This window comes from Alexandromys fortis, unplaced genomic scaffold (genome assembly GCF_014885135.2).
Source record: "Alexandromys fortis isolate MF-2015 unplaced genomic scaffold, M_Fortis_MF-2015_v1.1 scaffold_37, whole genome shotgun sequence".
Lineage (NCBI taxonomy): Eukaryota > Metazoa > Chordata > Mammalia > Rodentia > Cricetidae > Alexandromys > Alexandromys fortis.
Window position 1 is genome coordinate 2,380,936 of NW_026067914.1, and position 21,748 is coordinate 2,402,683.

The 21,748-nt window shown below is 42.6% G+C and overlaps 1 protein-coding gene across 1 annotated transcript in view; it reads left to right on the top strand.

Annotated features, from left to right (window-relative positions):
• C9 (complement C9) overlaps positions 1–21,748 on the top strand; it is a 35,999-nt gene that overhangs the window by 2,659 nt on the left and 11,592 nt on the right. Inside the window, exons 2-6 of the mRNA XM_050138952.1 lie at positions 7,234–7,333; positions 7,964–8,108; positions 8,359–8,506; positions 16,726–16,864; positions 21,310–21,585. Coding sequence (XP_049994909.1) covers positions 7,234–7,333; positions 7,964–8,108; positions 8,359–8,506; positions 16,726–16,864; positions 21,310–21,585 — 808 coding nt within the window. The remainder of the gene's footprint in view (positions 1–7,233; positions 7,334–7,963; positions 8,109–8,358; positions 8,507–16,725; positions 16,865–21,309; positions 21,586–21,748) is intronic.

Genomic DNA, 21,748 nt, shown 5'->3' on the forward strand with positions numbered 1-21,748 from the left:
TATATATCCAGTCCCCTCTTTTCTCCACAAATGCCACCCAAACAAAGCCTTTTCCCCTAAGTCCTGGAGATCAAACTCTGGTCTTAATGCTTGCTGAGTCATTTCCCCAGAGTCCAGATTTCTCTTTTTATGTGGACACCAGACTTATTGGTGGTGAGGCCTACTTCCATGATTCCATTTTAATACAATCACCTTTATCCAGATCCTATTTACAAGCAAATTCTCAATCTCAGGCATCAACCAGGTTTTACCAGAATATCATTTGACTTTTGGAGGGAACACAGTTCAGTCCATACACTTAGGATGAAAGACTCTACCCAGTAGAGGTCTCATGTGAACATTAGCTATCACGTGTGTAAAGTACTCAGAGCTTCTGTTCCCAGGCCTATGGAAAAAAATGCAATAAGCATTGGGTATATTTTATAATGATTTCGTGGCTCTTTTTGCTTTGAGCGCCCCCCTTGTTCAGGAAAAGGGAATGGAGTTACAACAGCCTTCCAGGACGTCACTAGGTTCTTGGAGTTTTGCTAACAGTTACTGCTAGGAATTTCTAATCTCACCTCAAGGTGAATTCCCAGGAGAACAGGTCCTGAGCGAACCTTCATCTCAGTCTCCTGTGTTTCTCTGGGTAGAATGGAAAGTTTTACATCCTATCCGTGAGGGAAATAACAGCTCAGAGTTTAGCTTCGGGAGCCAGACGACTTTCAGAGTCTGGTCCCCATGGCTGCAAGGCTGGGCACCCAAGGCAGACCCTGCTTCCTCCAAACTCAAGCGTCTCAACAGACGTGATTCACATTACATTTGGTAAACATGCTCCTTGTGTCTCAGCCACTAGTGTATGACAACAAAAGCATCTGATGGGGGAGAGTCTTCTGGCTTATGTTAATTTCATTGGATAAATAAAGAGACTGCCTTGGCCCTTTAATAAAACAAAAAATTAGGTATGCGGAATAGACAGAACAGGATGCTAAAAGAAAGACGGCAGTGAAGGGAGTCGCCATGATTCTCCCACCCGACACAGCCACAGGTTAAGATCTTCCCTGGTAAGCCAGCTCGTGGGCTACACAGATTATTAAAAATGGGTTAGTTCAATATGTAAGAGCTAGCCAATAAGAGGCAGTGGTTGCCCTTCTCTGGAAACTTCTCCCCCTGGCCTGGTGGGAAGATGGAACCTTCCTTCAATGTTTTTCTGACCCAGAGCTAGAACCCCTGCGGGGTTGATGTACATTGCTTTGATCCAGGAAGTGAGTGCCTTCCCAGCTGAGAACACTCAAACACTTGCTAGGCTGCCCTTGATAAGCACAGTTCATCAGAGAAGCCAGAAAGTGCTTGGGGGAACACTTCTGTACTCAGCCTAATAGCTCAGCAGGATGAGGGGCAGGCAGTGCCTGCTAGGCACACGCAGTCCTCAAGCTACACAGGGTTATCTGCTGAGTGAGTCAGAGGGGCTGGCAAGGCAGCACTGGGCTCAGAGGGTGGGAGGTAGGCCGAGTTATTCGAGGTCATTGATCTCCCGTCTGAATATGTATGCAGCATGCTTATTCAATAACACTGTTTGCGCAACTTTTTAGTCTCCCCCACTAATTCCTCGGAGTCCTGCTTTAACTGTGTCCTGGGAGAGCCAGGCACCTGACAGAGTGAAGACATAATCGCCAGGGACTAGCACAATCTCCCATTTATTTCTGCCCCATTTGGCATCGTTTCATTTTGTAAGCTTGCTGTTGATCCAGGTAGAAATTAGGCTGTCCAGTTGATGAACTTTATCTAGGTGGCTATATAAAAATAAATTGTGTTCTTTCTTACTAACTCACTATGTCTCCAAATGTCTAAAAATCTTGAGGTTATTCCACCTAGAAATTATTGACCAAGCTATGGCTGCTCAGCTTATTTCAAAGATGATTTGTATTGAGGGAGGAGAAAAACAGAAAGGCAGGAGCAAACTGCACCAAACCAAGCACAGCGATTGTTGGCTCTAAAGCTAATAACAGTTTGACCCGGACAGAGTAATGCAGTTTTCCAATTTTATTTCCTATCTGTAAATCATAATAAATAGCACCTATTATTCAAAGTCAAAATAAAATGCTTATGAGGAGAGAGCCTAGAAAGCAGTAATAGAAAGCCCACCCTGACTAAGAAGGTAAAGGCACTTGACCCCCCAAACCTGGTGACATCACAGGGTAGAAGAAAACAAATGACCTGGAAAGTCATGCTCTGACCTCCGTATACACGCTGTGGCAATAACCCCCTATATAAATAAATAGTTAGGTATCTGGCCCTGAACTTGAAATACAAGAAATGGAAGCTACCAACATTAATTTGAGGTTTAAATATTAGGTTTATTTGCTTGGTTAAAACCACTTGAAGTTTCTAAGCTGAATTTTGTTCCCATACAATTGATTTATTGCAGTCCTTATGCTCAGTAGTCACTATATTTGTTCCATTTAAAAATATAATTAAATTAAACTGTGGCTAAGAGTGAGACTCTATCTGATATGGATAGTGTCCCTAAAAAGAGTAAATCTGAACCCAGACAAGGGGGAAACTACATGAAGAAGATGTAGGAAGTCTAGTCCCAAAGGATACAGCTACAACACAACTCGCAAATCTGAGGTTCAGGGCTCATTGCAGAGCAAGGGCAGAAAGACTGTAAGATTCAGAGGAAGGTACTGTCTTTTGAGAGCTTGTGTCTCTGAAGAACATCAGAAGCTACAGCCATATAGTCTCACCAACAGGACCGCCTTAGCAAGGACACTGGCAGGCAAGCTAACGTTCGTGAGGGAGAGCTTATGAGGTCTTAACCTTGCACACTCTCAGTTGCCATGGGTTTCCTTCAGGTTTTGTCATGAAGTATTTCTGAACATTGTTTGAACATGAGAATCACCTGGGTAGCTTTTTCCCCAAGCTAGGTTATCTCGAACTCAGTCCTGAAGAAATTGATTTAATTAATAATATAATAGAGGGCTATAATTTGATTATTTATTTATTTATTTTGATTATTTATTGGGAAACCAAGCTTGGAAGCTTGCACTTGCTAGCAAAGCACTCTACAATTGATTTATATCCTCGCCACATTTCTAGTTTTTTAATTTAATTTATTTTTATTTTACATATGGTTATTTTGACTACACCTGTGTCTGTGTCCTACCTACATGCCTGGTGACCTCCAAGACCCGAAGAGGGCACCTGATCCCTGAGAACTCAAATTACAGATGGTTGTAAGCCATCATGCAGGTGCTGGCAATTGATCTAGGGTCATTTGGAAATGTAACAACTACTCATAACCACAAAACCGTCTGTCTATCCACACCCCCAATTTACTGTCTTTAGTATCTCAAGGTTGTGACATCTAACCAATATAGAACACAGAATGTCTCTACCACTGCTTGTTGAAATCCATCAGGTATGTGTANACCTGAGTACTCATGTCATCATTGTAGCTCATGATAACTGGGCGAGCATGGTGGTCGCTTTTCTCTTCCTGTTCTGTGTTTAGCACCTTCCAGGGCTATAGATGCAAAAGCCACTAAAGATGAAGCTTCTGGCTGGGTATCGGCTAGACTTCTCCATGTTGTAAAACACAAGTTTGTAGGGTTTTCAGCAATAGGGTCTTACTTCCAAGTCGTGGAGAGTCACCAAGAGCATTGGCTACAACCTAGAATGTTTTAGAGGTTCTAGGAGACCCCATTGGCCAACAACAACTCAAAATATATAACCCATTTTTAGTACTGACTACTTTTATTTGGTGGTATATGATATTTAGTTGAGGCCTTGTCTCCCTATTATAGGGTAAGTCCACTTGCATTTTTTGATATGTGTATATATTTTAGGAAGCTTCTGCAGTAGTGGGTTTCCATATGATTTTTTTCCAAAAGACTTTAGTGTTAATTATTGTCTCATTCTTTCATGTTTAGAGCTGGTGGTATGGATGAAATCTCCTTCAGATCTTGGGTTTCTCCTACCTCTCTTTCTTTATTTTCAATGAACAATTCTTCTTTAAGATCTCAACATGATTGGAATGATTCCACTAAAAAGCATAGGATAACCTCCCATGCAACATGTCTGCAAAGTCTCTTTTGCCATGTAAATAGTATTCATAGAGTTCAAGGATTTTAAACATCTCCGGGAGTCATTCTCTACATGGTATTGAAAGATTTGAGCCTTGTCACACAAGTCGTCTCTCTAACTATTGGAGAGTTTACAGAAGGGGCAGGGTCACATCAACTTTGCTTTTCTGAAAGATCCCTCTGGATGCCATATGTAAACTAAGTGAGAAAGAAATTACCAGAGTCAGCTAGAAGAGATGTTATAATAGTGCAAACCAGAAGAACATCTGCAAGATATTAGGAGGTAAGGACGGATTGGAAAATCATTTACAAGACTGCCAACAACTGAAACGTGCTCAATTAGATGTTAGAAATGAGGGGGGGGGGATAGAGAATGAGACACGTACCACCAAGTCTCTGTCTAGGATAACACATAAATGAAAGAGCGGCTTTGAAAGAAAAGGAAAATAATAAATTCCTTTGGGGAAACATTGAGGTCAATGGGCCATGAGGATGTCCAAGTACAGATGTAGAATTGAGAATTGGATGTGAAAGTTTAAACTTCAAGAGAGATGTCTGGACAGCACATTTATCTGTCTGGGTATCGTTAGCACACACGTGGAAACCATGGATCTGGAGAAAGTATAGGAAAAGAGGGAAAGTAAGAGAGGATAGAAAGGGAGGGGAGGGGTAGAGGAAGGAGAGGAAAGAGGAGGGGAGGGGAGAGGAGAGGAGTGGAGGGAAGGGGAGGGGCAGGAGAGAGGAGGAGAGGGAATGGAAAAGGAAAAGGGGAGAAGAGAGGAAAGGGGAAGGAGAGGGAAGAGGAGAGAAGGGGAGGGGAGGGGAGGAGAATCTAATGACAGCACTTCAATGAATAAATAACACTTGACAAACTACCGAGGAGGAGAATCCTACAGAGGAGAGGAGAGTCGTTTAAAATAGCAGAGAAAAGATATTTTTTAAAAAAGAAGTCTAGTGTTGTTCAGCCTAATAAAAGAGGTGGTGGAATACTTGGTCATAAAAGGGATGTCTATACCATCTCCTTCAGAAGATTGTGGAAATTAAAGAAAAAAAAAGAGGAAAGAATGTAGCAGTAAGAGGATGGGGGGATATACAGCAAAAATAAGTTCTTTAGACCTGACATGAACTCACTGCAGCTGTGATTACCTGCACAAACAAGACTGGATACACCGTATGGATGTACAACATCCACAGCCAGTAGCTAAGTGCTATGTAGCCAGTGTTCCAGAAAACAACCTCCCACCCACACTTGTGAAAGCAACTGTAATTAAACTGAATGGGTCCCACACAAGAGAAGAGATGAAAGCACAGAAGGAGGGTCAGCTGTAGAGAGTGGGGATGAGAGCGGAGAATGGAGCTTCATGGACAGCTATGAAACTGTCAAGGAAGTAAACAGAGGACAAAGGGAAATGCCGAATACGAGCAGTCAATTGCAGTAGATGGTGAGGGGAAGCCAAAAAGATAACCGCTGAGAGGAAGTGATGGAACCACATGACAGTCATTGCTGAGCAAGGGCACGGCGCATGGGGCAAGAGAGTTAGAAACTGGTTGGGAGGTAAGGGGCTAGATCAGAGAGCGGGGTACTTTTTCAGGAAGTTTGCACGAAAAAAAATGAAAAGCATGGAGGAATTTGAAAAGGCTCAAGGAGCATGGATGGCTGAAGGAGATGAGACTACGTGGGGAAGAGAGAGACATAATGGCATTTATTGCAATGTTTTTAAAAATGTGTTGTCATGAAGGGCAAGAGAGATGATAGGGCTGGCAAAAGAAAAGGCTGGAGTAGTGGAGAGGGAGGCTTACCTATTCATTCATTGGCTTATTTAATATAATATTCTGTATTACAATTGGAGGGAGATAATTATGAAAAGGAGTTTAAAGCGGATGAGACACTCACCTGATCAACTTCAAATTGGAAATGAGCTCTAGAACATTCTTGTGAAGGGATTGACCCTACCTGGGCCTCTCCCTGATGTGAGAGTTTTGATAGAAGGACAGCTGCCAAAGTAGGAAAGCAGAGGTAAAACATCTGTATGATCTTCTTGTTGGATAGCTTCTTCCTTCTTTTACTTTGTCTCTTATTATTTAATGAGTTAAGTACCCAAGGCAAGGATGTGATAAGAAGAGACCCAATGGTAAACCAAATGGGAAAAAAGTTCCAAACTAGAGTGGCCGAGAACTAAGGCTGAGCACTGTGCCTAGGAATGGAAGGGGAAGCTGTAAATGCTAAGACACATGATGCTGAAACTCAAAAAGAGCATGAATAAGTCTCGAAGTGGGCTGTAAAGCAGGAAAGCATCTATTTTCAAACATTAAACATGAAATTCTGGGGACAGAGGCTGATTTATGAAGCGTTTGTTATAGGAATGGCTGGACTAACTGGCTTAACTTTGCATGAGAGCCAGGCAACTCCAGGTTTTGCCAGCCTCACAGGGGGATAAATGAGATTCACAAAGAAAGTGAAACAAGATTTTCAGCTCCAACGAGTCCATTTTGTACTTGGAAAAAGGCGAGTCAGGGTCGAACATCTGTTAGGAGACCTTGACCATTGTCCTCGTTACCATCATTACTGTTACTGTTGATAAGTTAGAACTGGACAAGAGAATGGATTAAAAATACAAGACGCCATGTGCTCAAGTGTCATGGGAGACACAGTAAGGAATCCAGAGTGTCCTGGGGAGATGAGTGAGCTGGTAAAGGAGACATGCGCATGAAGATCTGAGTACAGATCTGCTGGCCACTACTTACAACCAGTCATGGTGGGATGTGTCTGTAAGTCAAGCGGGCGGAGGAGGGATGGAAACAAACGGATTGTTAGAGTTGGCAGGTTACCCAGTCCAGCTACATCGATGACTTCAGATCCACTGAGAGATCCTATCTCAAAAACTAAAGGAGAATGACTGAGGAAGGCATCTGAAGAGCTCTTGCCTTAACTACATGCACACACATGTGCATATGCACATACACACAGACACATGCAAAACACGTATATACACACATACATACTCATACATGTTTGATATAGAATGTGTGCATGTGTGTTTGTGTTGAATAAACACTATGACTTAGGAAGGAAAAAGTAGTAAATATATGAATTTGGTTTTGCAAGGCTCCTGGGAAAGAGGTGTACAGAATGGCATTTTAAATGAATTCCTTTTAATCTTCATTCTAGGGAAGAGCTGACACACAGAGAAGACTCTCTGTCACCCATAGACTGCAGAATGAGCCCCTGGAGTGAATGGTCACCGTGTGATCCTTGCCTCAAACAAAAGGTAAGTATTTGCATCCATCCATCCGAGTTCTTCAAATGAAAGCTGGTGTCTTCGGGGAAATGGATAGGAAGAAGGGACCCCCAGGAACAAATCCCAACCCAGAAAGAGGTAATCATTGAAATGAATGTGGCTGATCTGACCAGGAGACCTGTATGGTGAACAGCAGACTGGGTAAGTGTTTATGGTATTTCATGTGTGTAAGAGACTTCATAACCTAGAAGGCCAAGTACTCTTGTTAAGTGATAGCAGCGGTGGTTTCTTTCGCTTCTCTCTTATCATCATGAACCTATTGGGTGTGGGGTCTACAGTGATGGAAATGTTGCTTTATTCCTGCAGTGCCCAACTTGTGGGTCTCCACCCCTTTGGGGGGCTGAATGACTCTTTCACAGGAGTTGGCTAAGACCATCTGAAAAGACAGATATTTACATTATGATTCAGAAGAGTAGCAAAATTACAGTTAGGAGGTAGCAACGGAAGTAATTTTATAATTGGGGGGTCACCACAAGAGGATGAACTGTATCAAAGGAACGCAGCATTGGAAGGGTTGAGAACGAAGACCTTAAATCACAATCCACTTTCGCATTAGGAAATAGAATATTTTTAGCTGTTCTTTTGTTTGATTGTTTGCAGTTTCGTTCAAGAAGCATTGTAGCCTTTGGACAGTTTAATGGGAGGAGCTGTGTTGATGCTTTGGGTGATCGGCTACCCTGTGAACCCACTGAGGAGTGTACGGAGGAACAGATCAACTGTGGGAACGATTTCCAGTGTGGAACAGGTGATCTGAGAGTCCAGTGGTTCTCTGTGGGCTTCTGTGTCCACTAGTGAGCAAAGAAAAATAAACACATTTTCATAAGTAGACATTTCCAAGTCTAATGGCTCCCAATAAAGGCTAGCTATGTAGTCTATAGAAAGAGCTCAACTGTATCCATCATTCACTTCCAATGTCAAAGTGCCCCTTGTGACTTCAGCAAATGAAAACATTTAGCATTACACACATGACGTAAGAGTCCTGATTTTGACTACAGGCAGGTGCATAAAGAGGCGACTTCTGTGTAATGGTGACAACGACTGTGGAGATTATTCAGATGAGGATGACTGTGACAGAGATCCACGCCCCCCTTGCCGCGACCGAGTGGTAGAAGAATCTGAACTGGGACGAACAGCAGGCTATGGGTTTGTATTTCATATACTTCTGTTGAACCTGTCCAGGTGAGAAGTGACTGGAAATGGCCTCTAACTCTTTCACAACGAAGAATATCCAGAAGGGCTTTTACAAATGGCACCGTTGATGCAAACCTTGGTCTGTATTCATTTGAGGACCCCAGAGTATTTAGCTGGTATGTAGGGGTATCACCCAGCCTCAGTAGGAGTCTGTTGAATGAGTTTCACTCTCAGTCAGTAGGAGACAGAGCATCTCATGTACAAATGTCAGGAAGACATGACCACATTTCGAATTAAATGATCCATAGCAGGTATGGCAGGTTCATTAAAATGTCTGAGTTCCCAACATGGTTACCCTTCATTGTAATGCTTTTTGACCTGATAACTAATTATAAATTCTGAAAAGGTTCAAGCATTCTGGAGTTGGGCTGGAAGAAACGGTATCAAAAGACTAGGTGATGATGCCAGAGGGTAATAGGGTTTGGGGTCTCACTGTAGAGAGTTGATAGGTGACGCATTTTCCACACAAAATGTAGTGGCCCTGGGCTGTGAGTGCTAAAGGAAGTCTAGGAGTTTCGAACTTTGAACTTTATAGAGAGGAGAGGATTCTGCAGACGTCTGTGCTCCAGGCATCGGGAGAGGATGACAGATCTGAGGTCCCGATAGATCCCATTCCAGTTGCAAGGCAGTCCAGGGACATTTACTGGTTAGTTTGCATATCTATCTTGAGCTGGACCATTTTGTCCCTAACAGAGATGCCGTTGTTCTCACGTCTTACTGTGCACTGACAGGAGTACAGGGTTCTATTCACCACCTATCGTTGGATGGGTTTCTTTATCCGTATGATTTCATTCTTGACTCAAAATAGACGTTCAATAAATACTTGGTGGGTAGATAAACAGGTGAATTGTTTAACAAGTAAAAGCCCCGTTCATAGGTACCATCTGAAACCTTGGTTAATATCCAATAAGATAGAAACTAGGTCCCTAGGATGAAACTCAGGGACAGAAATCCAGAATTGGAGAGAAGAAAAAGGATGGCAGAGGTGGAAAGAACAACGCTGACAGAGGAACTAGAGTGACAGAATTTCTTGGATTTGGTGACTCCCCTACGGGAGACATTTAGGAATGTCTGAAGAGCATTTGAATCATCAGTACTGCAGAGGACAGCACTGGCGGGTATGGATGCCGTTAGAGGTGAGCAGTGGTGACACTGAGCATCCTGCTCCCCACAGCCTGCTTTGTCAGTGGTACTGAGTCAGAAGGCCCTACCCTGAGGACTAATTCCTCCACACTGGATTTGGCTGGAAGTAAAGATGCCTTTTCTCTGAGGTCAGAGGAAACATCCATTTAGTGAACATAAGCACAAAATTCTAGGATACCAAGAGTCACGCATGAGATAAATGTTTCACACAGCATTTATTCACTTCATAAAATCTTACTCAAATGGCTTTCAAATATTACCCACAGTGCCTTTGGCCCTTAGCTTAAAAGCTGCGTTTGTGATTCAAACAGACTGTCTTAGGCCAAGAATCTCAGTAGATGGTAGTTAACAGTATAGGGTTGTCCAAAACTCTTCTAACCAGATTGCTATGGATTCAAATTATCCTAAACCTCTTCTGCATCTTTCCTCAGGGGAAAGAAGTTTTATCTCTAATCTCAATGAAAGAACTTGAAACAGGAATCACATATGTTATTTATTCTCACTCAGTGCAGATTTATAGTTTGTCTTACTGGAAAGGAATACAGAAATGTTGGCCTACTTAACTGAAAAAAAAACAATCATTCATAATCTATTGGTTTCCTTTGTTCAGGGAAAAGAAAAAAAATTAACATAGCATTTGCCGGCAAGTTTCCTAAGGAGGCAACCTAGAGAATTGGCAAAGAAGTCTTAGGGCCTCACGCTTTATTACAGTCAGGAGTGGAGTTGGGGAGCATGAGCATGGCTGAGCAGGGGGCACAGCTGTGGGAAATATTAGCTGCAGACAGGGAAAATGAGGTGGGTCCTGACAGAATCAGTCCATCGTCAGGTTTTATTGAATTCCCTACTATTAGGAGCAAAGACCCTTAACAAATTCAGTCTTTATAAAAGCTACTACTGTCCTTTGCATAATACCTTAAATTTTTCAGAATCCCTTTGTACATTCCATCGTACAGATTGTCATAATCACCCCGTGACTTTGTCAGGGATGCTACCATATTCATTTTGTAAATAAGAACTAAGTGAAATAATTTAAGCCCTTTGGTGAGTGTTTCAGGGAACTAAACCCAAGTTTCTCTGTGTCACATAAAACCATATTTTCTCCACCATACCACTTCACCCTTCTCCTTTTCACCACACCCACCCAAGCCCTTCTCCATACCGCTTTAAAGACCCAAAGTCAATGCCTTGTCTGGAAACAAAACTAAACTTGCAAAATGATAGTCCGTGGGCCAATGAGATGGCTCACTTGCCACTGAGTCTGACATTCTAAGTTTGATCCCTGGGACTCAGCTTCTCCAGGTGGTTCTCTGACTTCCACACTTGCCCTGTGACACCTGCATCCCCCCCCCCACACGCTAAACAAATAAATGTAATGAAAAATAAAATGTCTTAAGCAGCTATTTATTATAATGTCTATAATTCTAACACTTGGGAGGCAAAGATAGGAAGATCATTCAAGAGCAGCTTTGACTGCACAGCCAGGCTCTCTCTCTACATATAAATATATTACATATTATATAACACAATGTATATGTATATTAAATATTATATGATATATGTTTATATATATCAGAATACTTTGCAAATCAATCATTTATATCTAGAAGCTTTAAGATGTTTTGTTATATGATTATAAACCTCAATTCTAGGACATTTGGATACTTATAAAAATCCTTCATTATTCTCACAGAGCTTTGAACTATATGCGAAATAAAGGTCATGGGGGTTGTATCAGTCGCGTTTCTGTTGTGATGATAAAATACCAAGACCAAGGTAACTTGCAGGAGGAAGAGTTTTATTTGGGTTTACAGTTTCAGACACATAAGAGCCTGTTGTGGCCCAAGGACAAGGCATCAGGCAGGCATGGTGGGAGGAGCAGGAAGCCAAGAGAAACAGAGGGAGGGAACTAGAAATAGTATAAAGCTATATACCCTCAAAGTCTGACCACAGTGATGTATTTCCTCCAGCAAGGCCACACTTCCTAAACCTTCCCAAGTAGCATCACCCAGTAGAGATCAAGTGTTCAAATGCCTGAGCTTATAGGATGCGTTTCTCAAGGAGACAACCACAGGGATGGAGAAGCCAGTCGGAGCAGTATGGTTAGGAACTGCTTCTCCACACTTCATTCGGGGAAACCACAATAGACCCAGCCTACTGCTTCTTACCCAGACTCTATGTGGGCAAGCCATGGGAACTTGACGTCATGAATTCATCTTTATCCACTTGAAGGACTCTCTCATCTAAGTCGCTACTCTGGCAGAATTCCATTGTATTACAAATGCTTCAGACTTCTGTCCTGTAGGCATCTGAGATCCTCCACAAATGTTCAGGGAAGGCCTCCAGCCCATCTTGCATTCATTGAAAAAGCGCAAATCAAAGCCAGCTGTAAAGGATGTACAATATGTAAGGAATGACTTCTTTGTGATCTAAGCGGAGCTCCACCTCTGTGAAGGGAGCTTTCCTGTCAGCTCACCTAGTGAATTAGAGCTGCCTGTGCTTCTGGGGCAGCTGTGGAAGCAGCCATCCCGAAACATTGCCAAAGAACACGCTTTTCTTAACATTTCCCAGGTGACGACTTTTCTACTCTTGAGCACTTTTCATGTTCCTTGGCAGAAAAATATTGGCTCATTTTAGAGCAGACTGGCTGTCTCTGTAGGAGTGGAGTCAAGCCAAAGGTTTTTGAAACATTTCTCCCTTAGTGGTGCTTTAGACTTCATTGGCTTCCATAACTTTCCAGATGGGTCCAGCCAGCTGGTCAATGGGCTGTTCTGTGAAACAATATCCTTCAAACTAGGCTATGCATAGCAAAGGGCATCCAGGACCCTTCCAGGAGAGTGGCAAGTAAGCTGCAAGGTAACAGTTTCCTCAACTATTAAAATTATGGAACTGGTCTAACAACAAGACTCAACCTCCATCTGTACTTGTTTTTCATGAAATTGATTAGTACGATGACACAGCTGCTTCTTCCTTTCTTGCATCTCAAGACAGGAACTTACTATGTGATGGAGGACTGCAGGTCTGTGCCACCACATCAAGGTGTGTGTGGTGCTGGGGACTGAGCCTAGGACTTCGTGCGTGAGAGGCAAACACTCTACCAGCTGTGATGCATGCCGCCAAGACTCTAGCAGTTTTTTTCACACCTATCATCTGCCTTCCACAAGCCAAAGCCCTCTCATCCACCTCACTAATACTACATGGTAGAAAACTCAAGGTCTAATTCCAGGTCTTAGGGCTCAACTAGACTCTAATGCCTTTGAAATAAAATGGTCTCCACTTTTTAAAAATTTTAACCAATAATGAGCAAATGGACTGTAAAATAATTTTTTTATAAAAGGCTATTATGTGTGCAATCTTTTTAGTATGTAAGACCAAAGAATTGAATGGCATTACTATTGTAATGAATTAGGTAAAATGCTGTGGATCCCCAGTGGCTGCAGAAGCAGAAATGCTGCAGGTCCCAGAGCAGTAAAAGTGGTCATGTAGCAGCAGGCAGTGGGCAGGGGCGTCCTGAGAGCAGACAGTCCCAGGCAAAGACAGTGCAGTTCCCCAAGTGACTGCAGTGAGCCATGAGGGGCAGCAAGTCCCATTAGGAGAGACAGAGAGATGGGCATGCCACAAGACCATACCGCTGGTCTCCAAAGGTGGCTGGCCCCAGGCCATGTCGCAGGTGAGAGACAGAGACATGGATAGGTATACCATGCAGAGTGAGGTTGGATATTTATTTAGTGGGTTATGGAATGGAAGGGGGAGAAGGAAAAGAGGAGAGAGAAAGAGGGAGAGAGAGAGAGAGAGAGAGAGAGAGAGAGAGAGAGAGAGAGAAGGGAGAGAAGGGAGAGACAGAAGCTGCTTCTTCAAGAAAAGAAGAAACTCAGGCTGCAAGCAGTAAGGAATATCTGCCTGCCTCAGTGGACAAGGGAGGGAGTGGGCATGGCTTGTCTCTTAAAGGGATAGGACAGATCATTACAACAATAACAAAATACCTTCTACTAGGTATTTTTTCCTCATTTATATCGATAAAATGGGAAGTGAAAGTGAAGCAATACTGGTGCTGAGCCCTGTATCTTAGGAGCACAAAGCAACATTTATCCACAGATATAGAAATTTATCTATTTGAAAAGAAGCCCAATCCATTGCACTGGGATAGCTTTCCAATACAATTTTACTTGGTTTGGTAATGACTTAAAAAATTATCATACTGGGGCTGGAGAAATGGCTCAGTGCTTAAGAGTGCTGACTGCTCTCCCAGAGGATCCGGGTTCAGTTCCCTGCACCCACATGGCAGCTCACAACTGTCTGAAGATCCAGTTGCAGGGGATCTGACACCTTCACACCAATGCATATAAAGTAAGCCATAAATTTTAAAAAATTTATCATACTTATATATACCACTTACAATTAGCTTCAATACTTAAACTTTATGGTCAAGGAACATGTAATACATAAAACATTCAATTAATATATTTTGATACAACAAAGCATGAAAAGGTGATCAATAAGATTATTCGAAATAATTTATATTGGATCTTATATTAAGTCAAAATTCTGTGGAAGAACCATATGCACCTTCACTATACCATTAATCTATATTAGATTTATTTTTCCATATAAAACAGTAATTATGTTTTTAGTAAGTATTCATAGCCTGGTGGGAAGTTATACCTTTTGCAACTTATTTAGGCTTAAGAGGAAAAATATTTGATGCCTCACTAAAGTGTTTACGAAGGCATAGCCAAATGCCTTTAGAAGACACACAAGTAAGACCAATCCTCCCGAAGCGTGCCACAGGTGGGATCTTGCCATTCCTCCTGAGCTTCCAGCACCTCCCAGTTTACACACTCACCAAAGCCCAAACCAAGCCTTCTATTTTTCAACTCCTTTTATGATCTCCCCATGATGATCACGTCCTTGTGCAACACGAACCTTATACTGCATTTATTTATACTACTTGTTTGACACAGTATATTCTTTCCAAACTAATTTTTTAAATAGATAATTATATTCCGATCCTCCCTACTTCCAAGGAAACTTCATGGGAGCCAATTGTGTTTTAACCGTCTTCATTTTGCCTTCTGTTTATTATAAGCACATAGATGTGGTAATTAGTCATCCAGAGGTTCCTCATTAGACAGGAAGGGGAGTTCCACTGTTCACTGAAGGAGTCTATTTAATGAAGGTGCATAGCGAGACAAGGTTCACTGTCCCTTAACATGTAGCTGAACTTCTGTTCAGAAACAAAGACATTATCTGTTCTTTCCACTGCTGCATGACTTCAAGGTGGATGAATTGCATCCAACCCTCAGTGAAATGAAGTCAAGAAGTGATTCCTCACAAGACCGGGCTTGACCGGCGTCGCTGACTTTGAGCTGTAACAGCTAGCTAGGGTGGCACTGCTTTCCACGGTGGTTTGGTGAAATGCTGGCGCTGCAGGAGCAACATAGCTAAAGAGGAGCAGCCGCCGCCGCCATCAGAAGCCCTTCTCAAGGTGACTGCACAAATGAAGGAAAGCACAGAGACACACACGAGGCCTCTTTATGTCCAGAGGCTTCCCTCTGGCTGAAACAACTTGTGAGGTGGTTGAGCATAGAGCCTCACAGGATGCCCTGGGGAGGAGGACTGTAGATGCAGGGGTGGGTGAGGCAACAGAACAAAACAAGTCATAAAATGTTAAAGAAAGTTAAGCAGTTACAATGTCTGGGCATTTGTTCCTGGGACTTATTTGAACCCTCCACTCTCACTTTCAGCTCTGTATTGGAACATCAGGGCCTTAGCATTTGCAGGGAAAGGTCTTTTGGGCTGATTAGGCAGTGAGTTAATTTCATCTGTAGCTCAACCTTTACAAATAAGTTCCCCATTTGTTCTTCCACTACAGAGCCCCAATGTTGCTTTCTTGGTAGCTTTGTATTAATTAAGTTAAAACGTGCCATAATTTTGAAGTTGTTTTAACCCACCTGTTAATATTGGTAATATTCTTGGTTTTATTCTTTTGTTATTTTTAATCAGCAATGGACTCGTGGTGAGTCCTCTCCACTCTGACAAACTGCTCTTCAAAGCAATATACCACATTTATAATCCTGCTAATTGGAGTTAGGCATGTGCTCTAGAACAATGGATAAAGTTTTGTTTGGGGAGTTATAGGTGCGTGGAAGAAATTTCCACCTTGGCATCCTGGGCTCAGAGCCATCTATTGTAGGTACTGCCCACAGAGCAATGCCTGTGCTCCTCAAACTGGCAAGGTGAACTTGACAAAGAGTTAACAGTTTCCCGTGCCGATGCTGTCTTTAAGCCTAGAAATCAGACTAAACTTTGGTTAAAAGTTTGTTAAAACTTGTGTTTAAAGTTAAAAAGAGATAAAAGATATTTCTGTCTGTGAATTAAAGCTTGCCAAATAAAAATATTTTTTCTGAGTGGGTGGTGTATAGAACTTTTAAGAATACCTTACTCGGATGCCGATTTTTTTTTTGAATGTTCTTCTTGGAAAGTCTAACAGGAATAATATATTTCTGGGGAAGGGGTGGGGTTCTTGACAAGCAGGGAGACAGCTGGAGGAAGGTTTAAGTTGAAAGAGAATTGGGAGAAAGAGAAAGAGCCCCAATGTTGATCCACAGATGAAAGATTACATGTATATATTATACTGCCCTCCTGGGATGTTCTGCTCTCAAATAATTTAAGTCGTTGGTGCTATAGCGTTTGGCATTTAGTTCGGTCAGGAATGTGAGGTAAGAGGTGCAGCCTTAGAGCTAAGACTCCAGGAGCCAGAGAGTCCCACGCGGCCTACTTTACTGCCTTTCTTTCATGTGCTCTAACAGTGCCCTGGGTGCCAAAGACTTTACAAGCCCCTCCTAAGGCATGCGTTCTGCCAAGACACTGCGCTAAACTGAACGGGCCCCGACCCCTGTTCCTGATTAAACGGCACGCGTGTTGGTTGACAACGGCATGGATCGAAGCTGTCCTGCTCTCCCCGCTACAGAAGGCTGCCTTGCATTGCCAACGATATTTACCCCATATGACCCCATTCTGCTTGTTCTCAGGATCAATATCTTAGGGATGGATCCCCTGAACACACCTTTTGACAATGAGTTCTACAACGGACTCTGTGACCGGGTACGGGATGGAAACACTTTGACATACTATCGCAAACCATGGAACGTTGCTTTTCTGGCCTATGAAGTAAGTCGCCATGAAGAAAAACGTACTGTTTTGTTTTGGTTGGGGAAAGGTGCCTTGAAATATTTAATAGTAGGTTTGGTGAAAATTTCAATACAATAAGAATTTAAAGTGAGCGAGGGGTTCACTTAAGGAAGAGTGTATCTTAGACGTCTTCAGAGACACACAGTAGCCTTTCCGTTAGCCTGACTATATACACTCAAGGATAAAGATTTGGTAAAATATCTATATCCTATAGACTCACCCAGAGTTCTGAAATGACTAAAAACAAAATTAGAGCAGATTTTACGTGTGATCAAAATGATCAAACTGCTTCCATGTCAACTGTTCCTTGAACTAATCCTTTCAGGAAGAAGTCCCATTGTGCCTTCTTCATTCCATTTCTGGAAAGTTCTTTTTGCTGATGTTACTCCCACCAGACTAAAAGACATACAGACTTTTAAAAAATTATAACTGGTATTGTTTGAAAATCATCATAAATAAATCCCTACCCCCCAAAAAAATCCCTACCCATTTTCAGCATGAAACCATTCTGTTTGCCTGTTAAGGACTTAACAGTTAAGAGCTAGTTAAGGATTCCTATCTGGACCAGATGGGCGCTTCGTTCACAGATGATCCCATTGTCATATTTCTGGCAACTGTAGACCTAAAACAAAGTCATCAAATTCCCACAATTCTGAGGTACATTTGGAGGTCATGGTCCTTCTCCATAGTGTCATGTTTGCCTCATTTAAGCACAAAATTTTGTGAGTACAAGTCAACAGTCTATCCGAAATTACTTTTCTGAGCTTGTAAGATGGTTCAGCTGGTAGAAACCCTTGCCACCATGCCTGGATATCTGAGGTTGATACTCACGGCCCACATCATGGAAGAAGGAAACAGATTCCCCCAAGTTGTTATCTGACTTCTACACAAGCACCATGGCACACAGGGCCTACCACATACATACACACACAATGTAAATGATTTTTTTTGAGTTGGACTCTTACTATATAGACTTGTCCAGAATAGCACACACTATGTAGATCAGGCTGGCCTCAAACTCACAGAGATCTTATTTGTGTCTGCCTCGATGGTATTGTGATTAAATGCATGACAGTAAAAAATTTAAGTCCTTTTCTAAGTGGAATATAGAAAACATGGCACCTTTAGCCATTAATGATGGGTGAAAGTTGGTTGGCATATTGTCTTCTTTTGTTTTCAATTCTCCCATCTTGACTTTATGAAGTCTTTGCCACTGTGGTAGGGTAGGTCCTGAGAGTGAAATCCATGAGATGTCCTCCATGGGCTCGTGTGTTTGGATACTTGAGGCCCAGATGGTGCTACTGTTTGGAGAAATTAGCTAGCCTTTATGGCCTGGAGCCTGACTGGAGGAAGTGCTCACTAGGGGAGATCTTTGAAAATCTACCCCAACCCTCGTTCCAGGCTGAATGTCTCTGCCTCTGCCTTCTCCGGAGGAACAGGCTTCCTGCTGACGCTTCCGCTGCTACAGTCAGAGCTGTGCCCGTTACTGGGCACTGTCCACCGTTACGTGCCAGCTGTAGCCACAATATACCCATCACAATCTCAGACATGATGAGACAAAATCAGCCTTTCCCCTCTCGTGTTTGGGGAAATACGTTTCCCCTCACATATTTTGACCACGGTGATTAAGCAACAATTCATGTAACCTCTGTGACCAGCCCTGCAGTGCCTGTGTAAAGGTGAAACTTGTAAGACACAGAACGGTAAGGGTCACAGGGCCACCCAGGATTAAACATCAACCTACCTCAGGAGAGTAAACACACTGGTTCCCCTTGCCCCACCTCTAGAAAGACATCAGGCTCAACATTTTAGTATGTTTTACACTTTGGGAGAAAGGCGTAGTTTTTGCCCTGTGCATTACTTACACCCCTGGGATATTTGGAACACTAAGCCATAATCAAACACATTAAGCGTTCTATTGCAAAACTAATCTATGTTCACACAATGTGGAATAAATGAAATCTATAAATCACTGTTTATTAGTGTGGGTGCGATGAGTGCCCTCCAAATGAGTTTTTTTTTCCATGGAGCTTATAAAAAAGCAGGCAGGAATGTAGACTTGAGTTCTTATTTGGTACCAGTCAGGGAAGAGAGGTGTTTGAGTTGAGTCCCTCGCTAAGTCCCCCATCCCATGTCTCCTTGGCACTATGACTGCTGGTGGTGACCTTGGACAAACCTGTTACGGGCTTGGAAAACAAGTTGCCAAGCTCGTCTTATCATAATGAATAAGCATGAATTCTTGTGAGTGGAAATCTCTATTTTAACGCACAAAGCTTTTCCTCCGTTTCAAATGCTCAGGAAAATAAACCATCCATCACACGTTCTGTAACAGTACAAAGCCTGAGTTAAGTATACCTTCTTATGGCCCATTATCAGCCGCACGTACGGAGGAGGTACTCAGAGACTGATGCCCGATGAATTAGTTTTCGTTACACTGTATTTATTTATTGTGAGTGGTGGTGTACACACACACTGTGGGTTTCATACGGAATTCAGAGGACAACTTCCAGGGGTCAATTGTCTGTTTCCACCATGTGGGTCCCAGGGATGGAACACAAGTCATTAGCCTTGGCAGCAAGCACCATTACCCACTGAGCCATCTTGCCAACCCATATGAGGTGGTTTGGCAACCTTGTTTGGGTGACTCATTGGCAATAAATGATTGCCATTTGCTATTTGAAAAAGTAATGCTGACCTGTTATGACATCTTGGTCTTATCCCTCTCCCCTCACTTGACGCATCTTATCTCAAATGTGCTGGGGTTTAAAACCCATCCTTCATGGGTGGGAAACCTACCTCAGCCTGAAGCTATGAGATCTTTAGTAAAGGATTTCTCATGTGACTCAGCGTCCTCAAGTAGAAAACAGAAATAGCCAAGCAGTGGTGGCGCAGGCCTTTAATCCCAGCATTCGGGGAGGCAGAGGCAGGCGATCTCTGTGAGTTCAAGGCCAGCCTGGTCTACAAGAGCTAGTTCCAGGATAGCCAGCACTGTTACGCAGAGAAACCCTGTCTCGGATTAAAAAAAAAAAAACAACAACAAAAAAAAACAACAACACACAGAAATGATATTGCACATCTCATTGCTATACAGGGATATAAATTTGGAAATCTCTCCCAGGGTTATTAGCACATAGCAAACACTCAATAAACCCTTGTTACTACTTATTTTTAAAGCATAATTAGTGAAAAACTTAGCCAAAGCTCAGAACTTCATTAGTGATATTACGTCACAGACTGGCAAGGTGCTGCAACCTCTTTTATAACTCAGAGTGCGAGAACATCTGAGGCCCATGGAAATGAAGGTGAAAATGGATTATACTTACAGCACAGGTCCTTTTCAACCTGCTGCTCCTTGGCTCTTTCTTTGTTGCTGAAATCAATGCTTTGTTAGCCTGAGTCAGGTTTTGTGGGTGCATTGTACTGTTTAAACCTGGGTCTCAGTGAACACATAAGACTTAGGAGATGAACCGTGGATGACAAAGAGCCCTCCAGCTGTAACTATCCCTTTCATCCCAGAACCACTGATATTTCAACCAAACAAATATGGCTTTATTCTACCTGTGACATGAGACTCTGAGTAAAATGGAATCTAAAACTAACAAATTAATTCTTTTCACGGAGGACCCATCAAGGAACCCTGGTACTCAGGTTGGTGCTGCCTTTGTGGAGAAGGCCCCATGCTTCCCCTGGAGCAACAGAAGTGTTTCCACAGGGTCAGTACTCAGAAGGGAACACAACTATGGTCCAAGAGGAGCCAGACTAGGTCGTAAGAGGCTGGCCCCGAACTTGGCAGTGTGGTAAACATCATTCATATTATGCTGATTTTGAAACATGAAACATGCAAGATTGAGGGCAGTCATGAGGAGCTGCTGAGGCTAGGCACTGTGTGGCGGGGTTGGAGTCCCTGCAAGGAGGCCCTCGTAGGCTGTGGATGAAGCTATAAAGGGGAAACCTTGTTTGCAATAGAGACCCCAGGATGTTTGAAGTGTTGGAACCATAGGACACTGGCTAGGGAAAGCTGCAGATGTCGGATGGATAGGGCCTGGACCTAGGAGAGAAGCTGTACGTGCTGCTGACAGTGGGACTTGGGGGGTAGGCCTGCTAAAGCCGTTCGGACCCCAGATTATAGTAAAACCCCAGATGTTGGATATGGGAGTTTAGGCATTGCTACTTTTCCTTGCTGAGTTTTCTAGAAGGTGTTCAGGAGAGAATTAAATGTGATTGTTTTATGTCCCATTTCATTTATTCTGTGCCATTAGATGTTAGAGGACTATGCCTTGATTTTTGTCTGTATTCGAACCACAGAAATTTAACCCCAGCACCCTTCACCTAGAGAAGTCGCTCCCTCGCTCTACTGTTTTTCGAATAGCTGTCTGATTCTCATTTGTTTTTAACAGCTCTTTTATTATTATATACACTTTTAGACGAAGGCTGATAAAAATTTCGTAACTGAGAATTACGAAGAGGAGGTTCATATAATCAGAGACTTCTTACGAGACAGGACCTTGAACGTTAATGCAAATTTGGCTCTAAAGTTTAAAATCACCGAAGCGCCTATGAAAGTCAAAGGAGTTGATTCAGTTTTCCCAGACGAAAACTCTTCAACGCCGGAGAAAAAGAAGGACAATTCAGTTGGTTTTGAGTTTACCTATTCCAAGGAGGATAAGTTTAAACGAATATCAACATATTTTTCAAAGTCGGTAAGAACTGGGATAATTTATATAGAGACTATGATAGAACTTATTTCAAACCAACCAAGCTCTTGGTAAGGTAATAGGAAATGACAGTAAAACCCAGGAAATCTTCACAGAGATTTCTGCAACAGGCAGCAGACTGCAGAGGGCAAAGAACTCTCAGATGCTG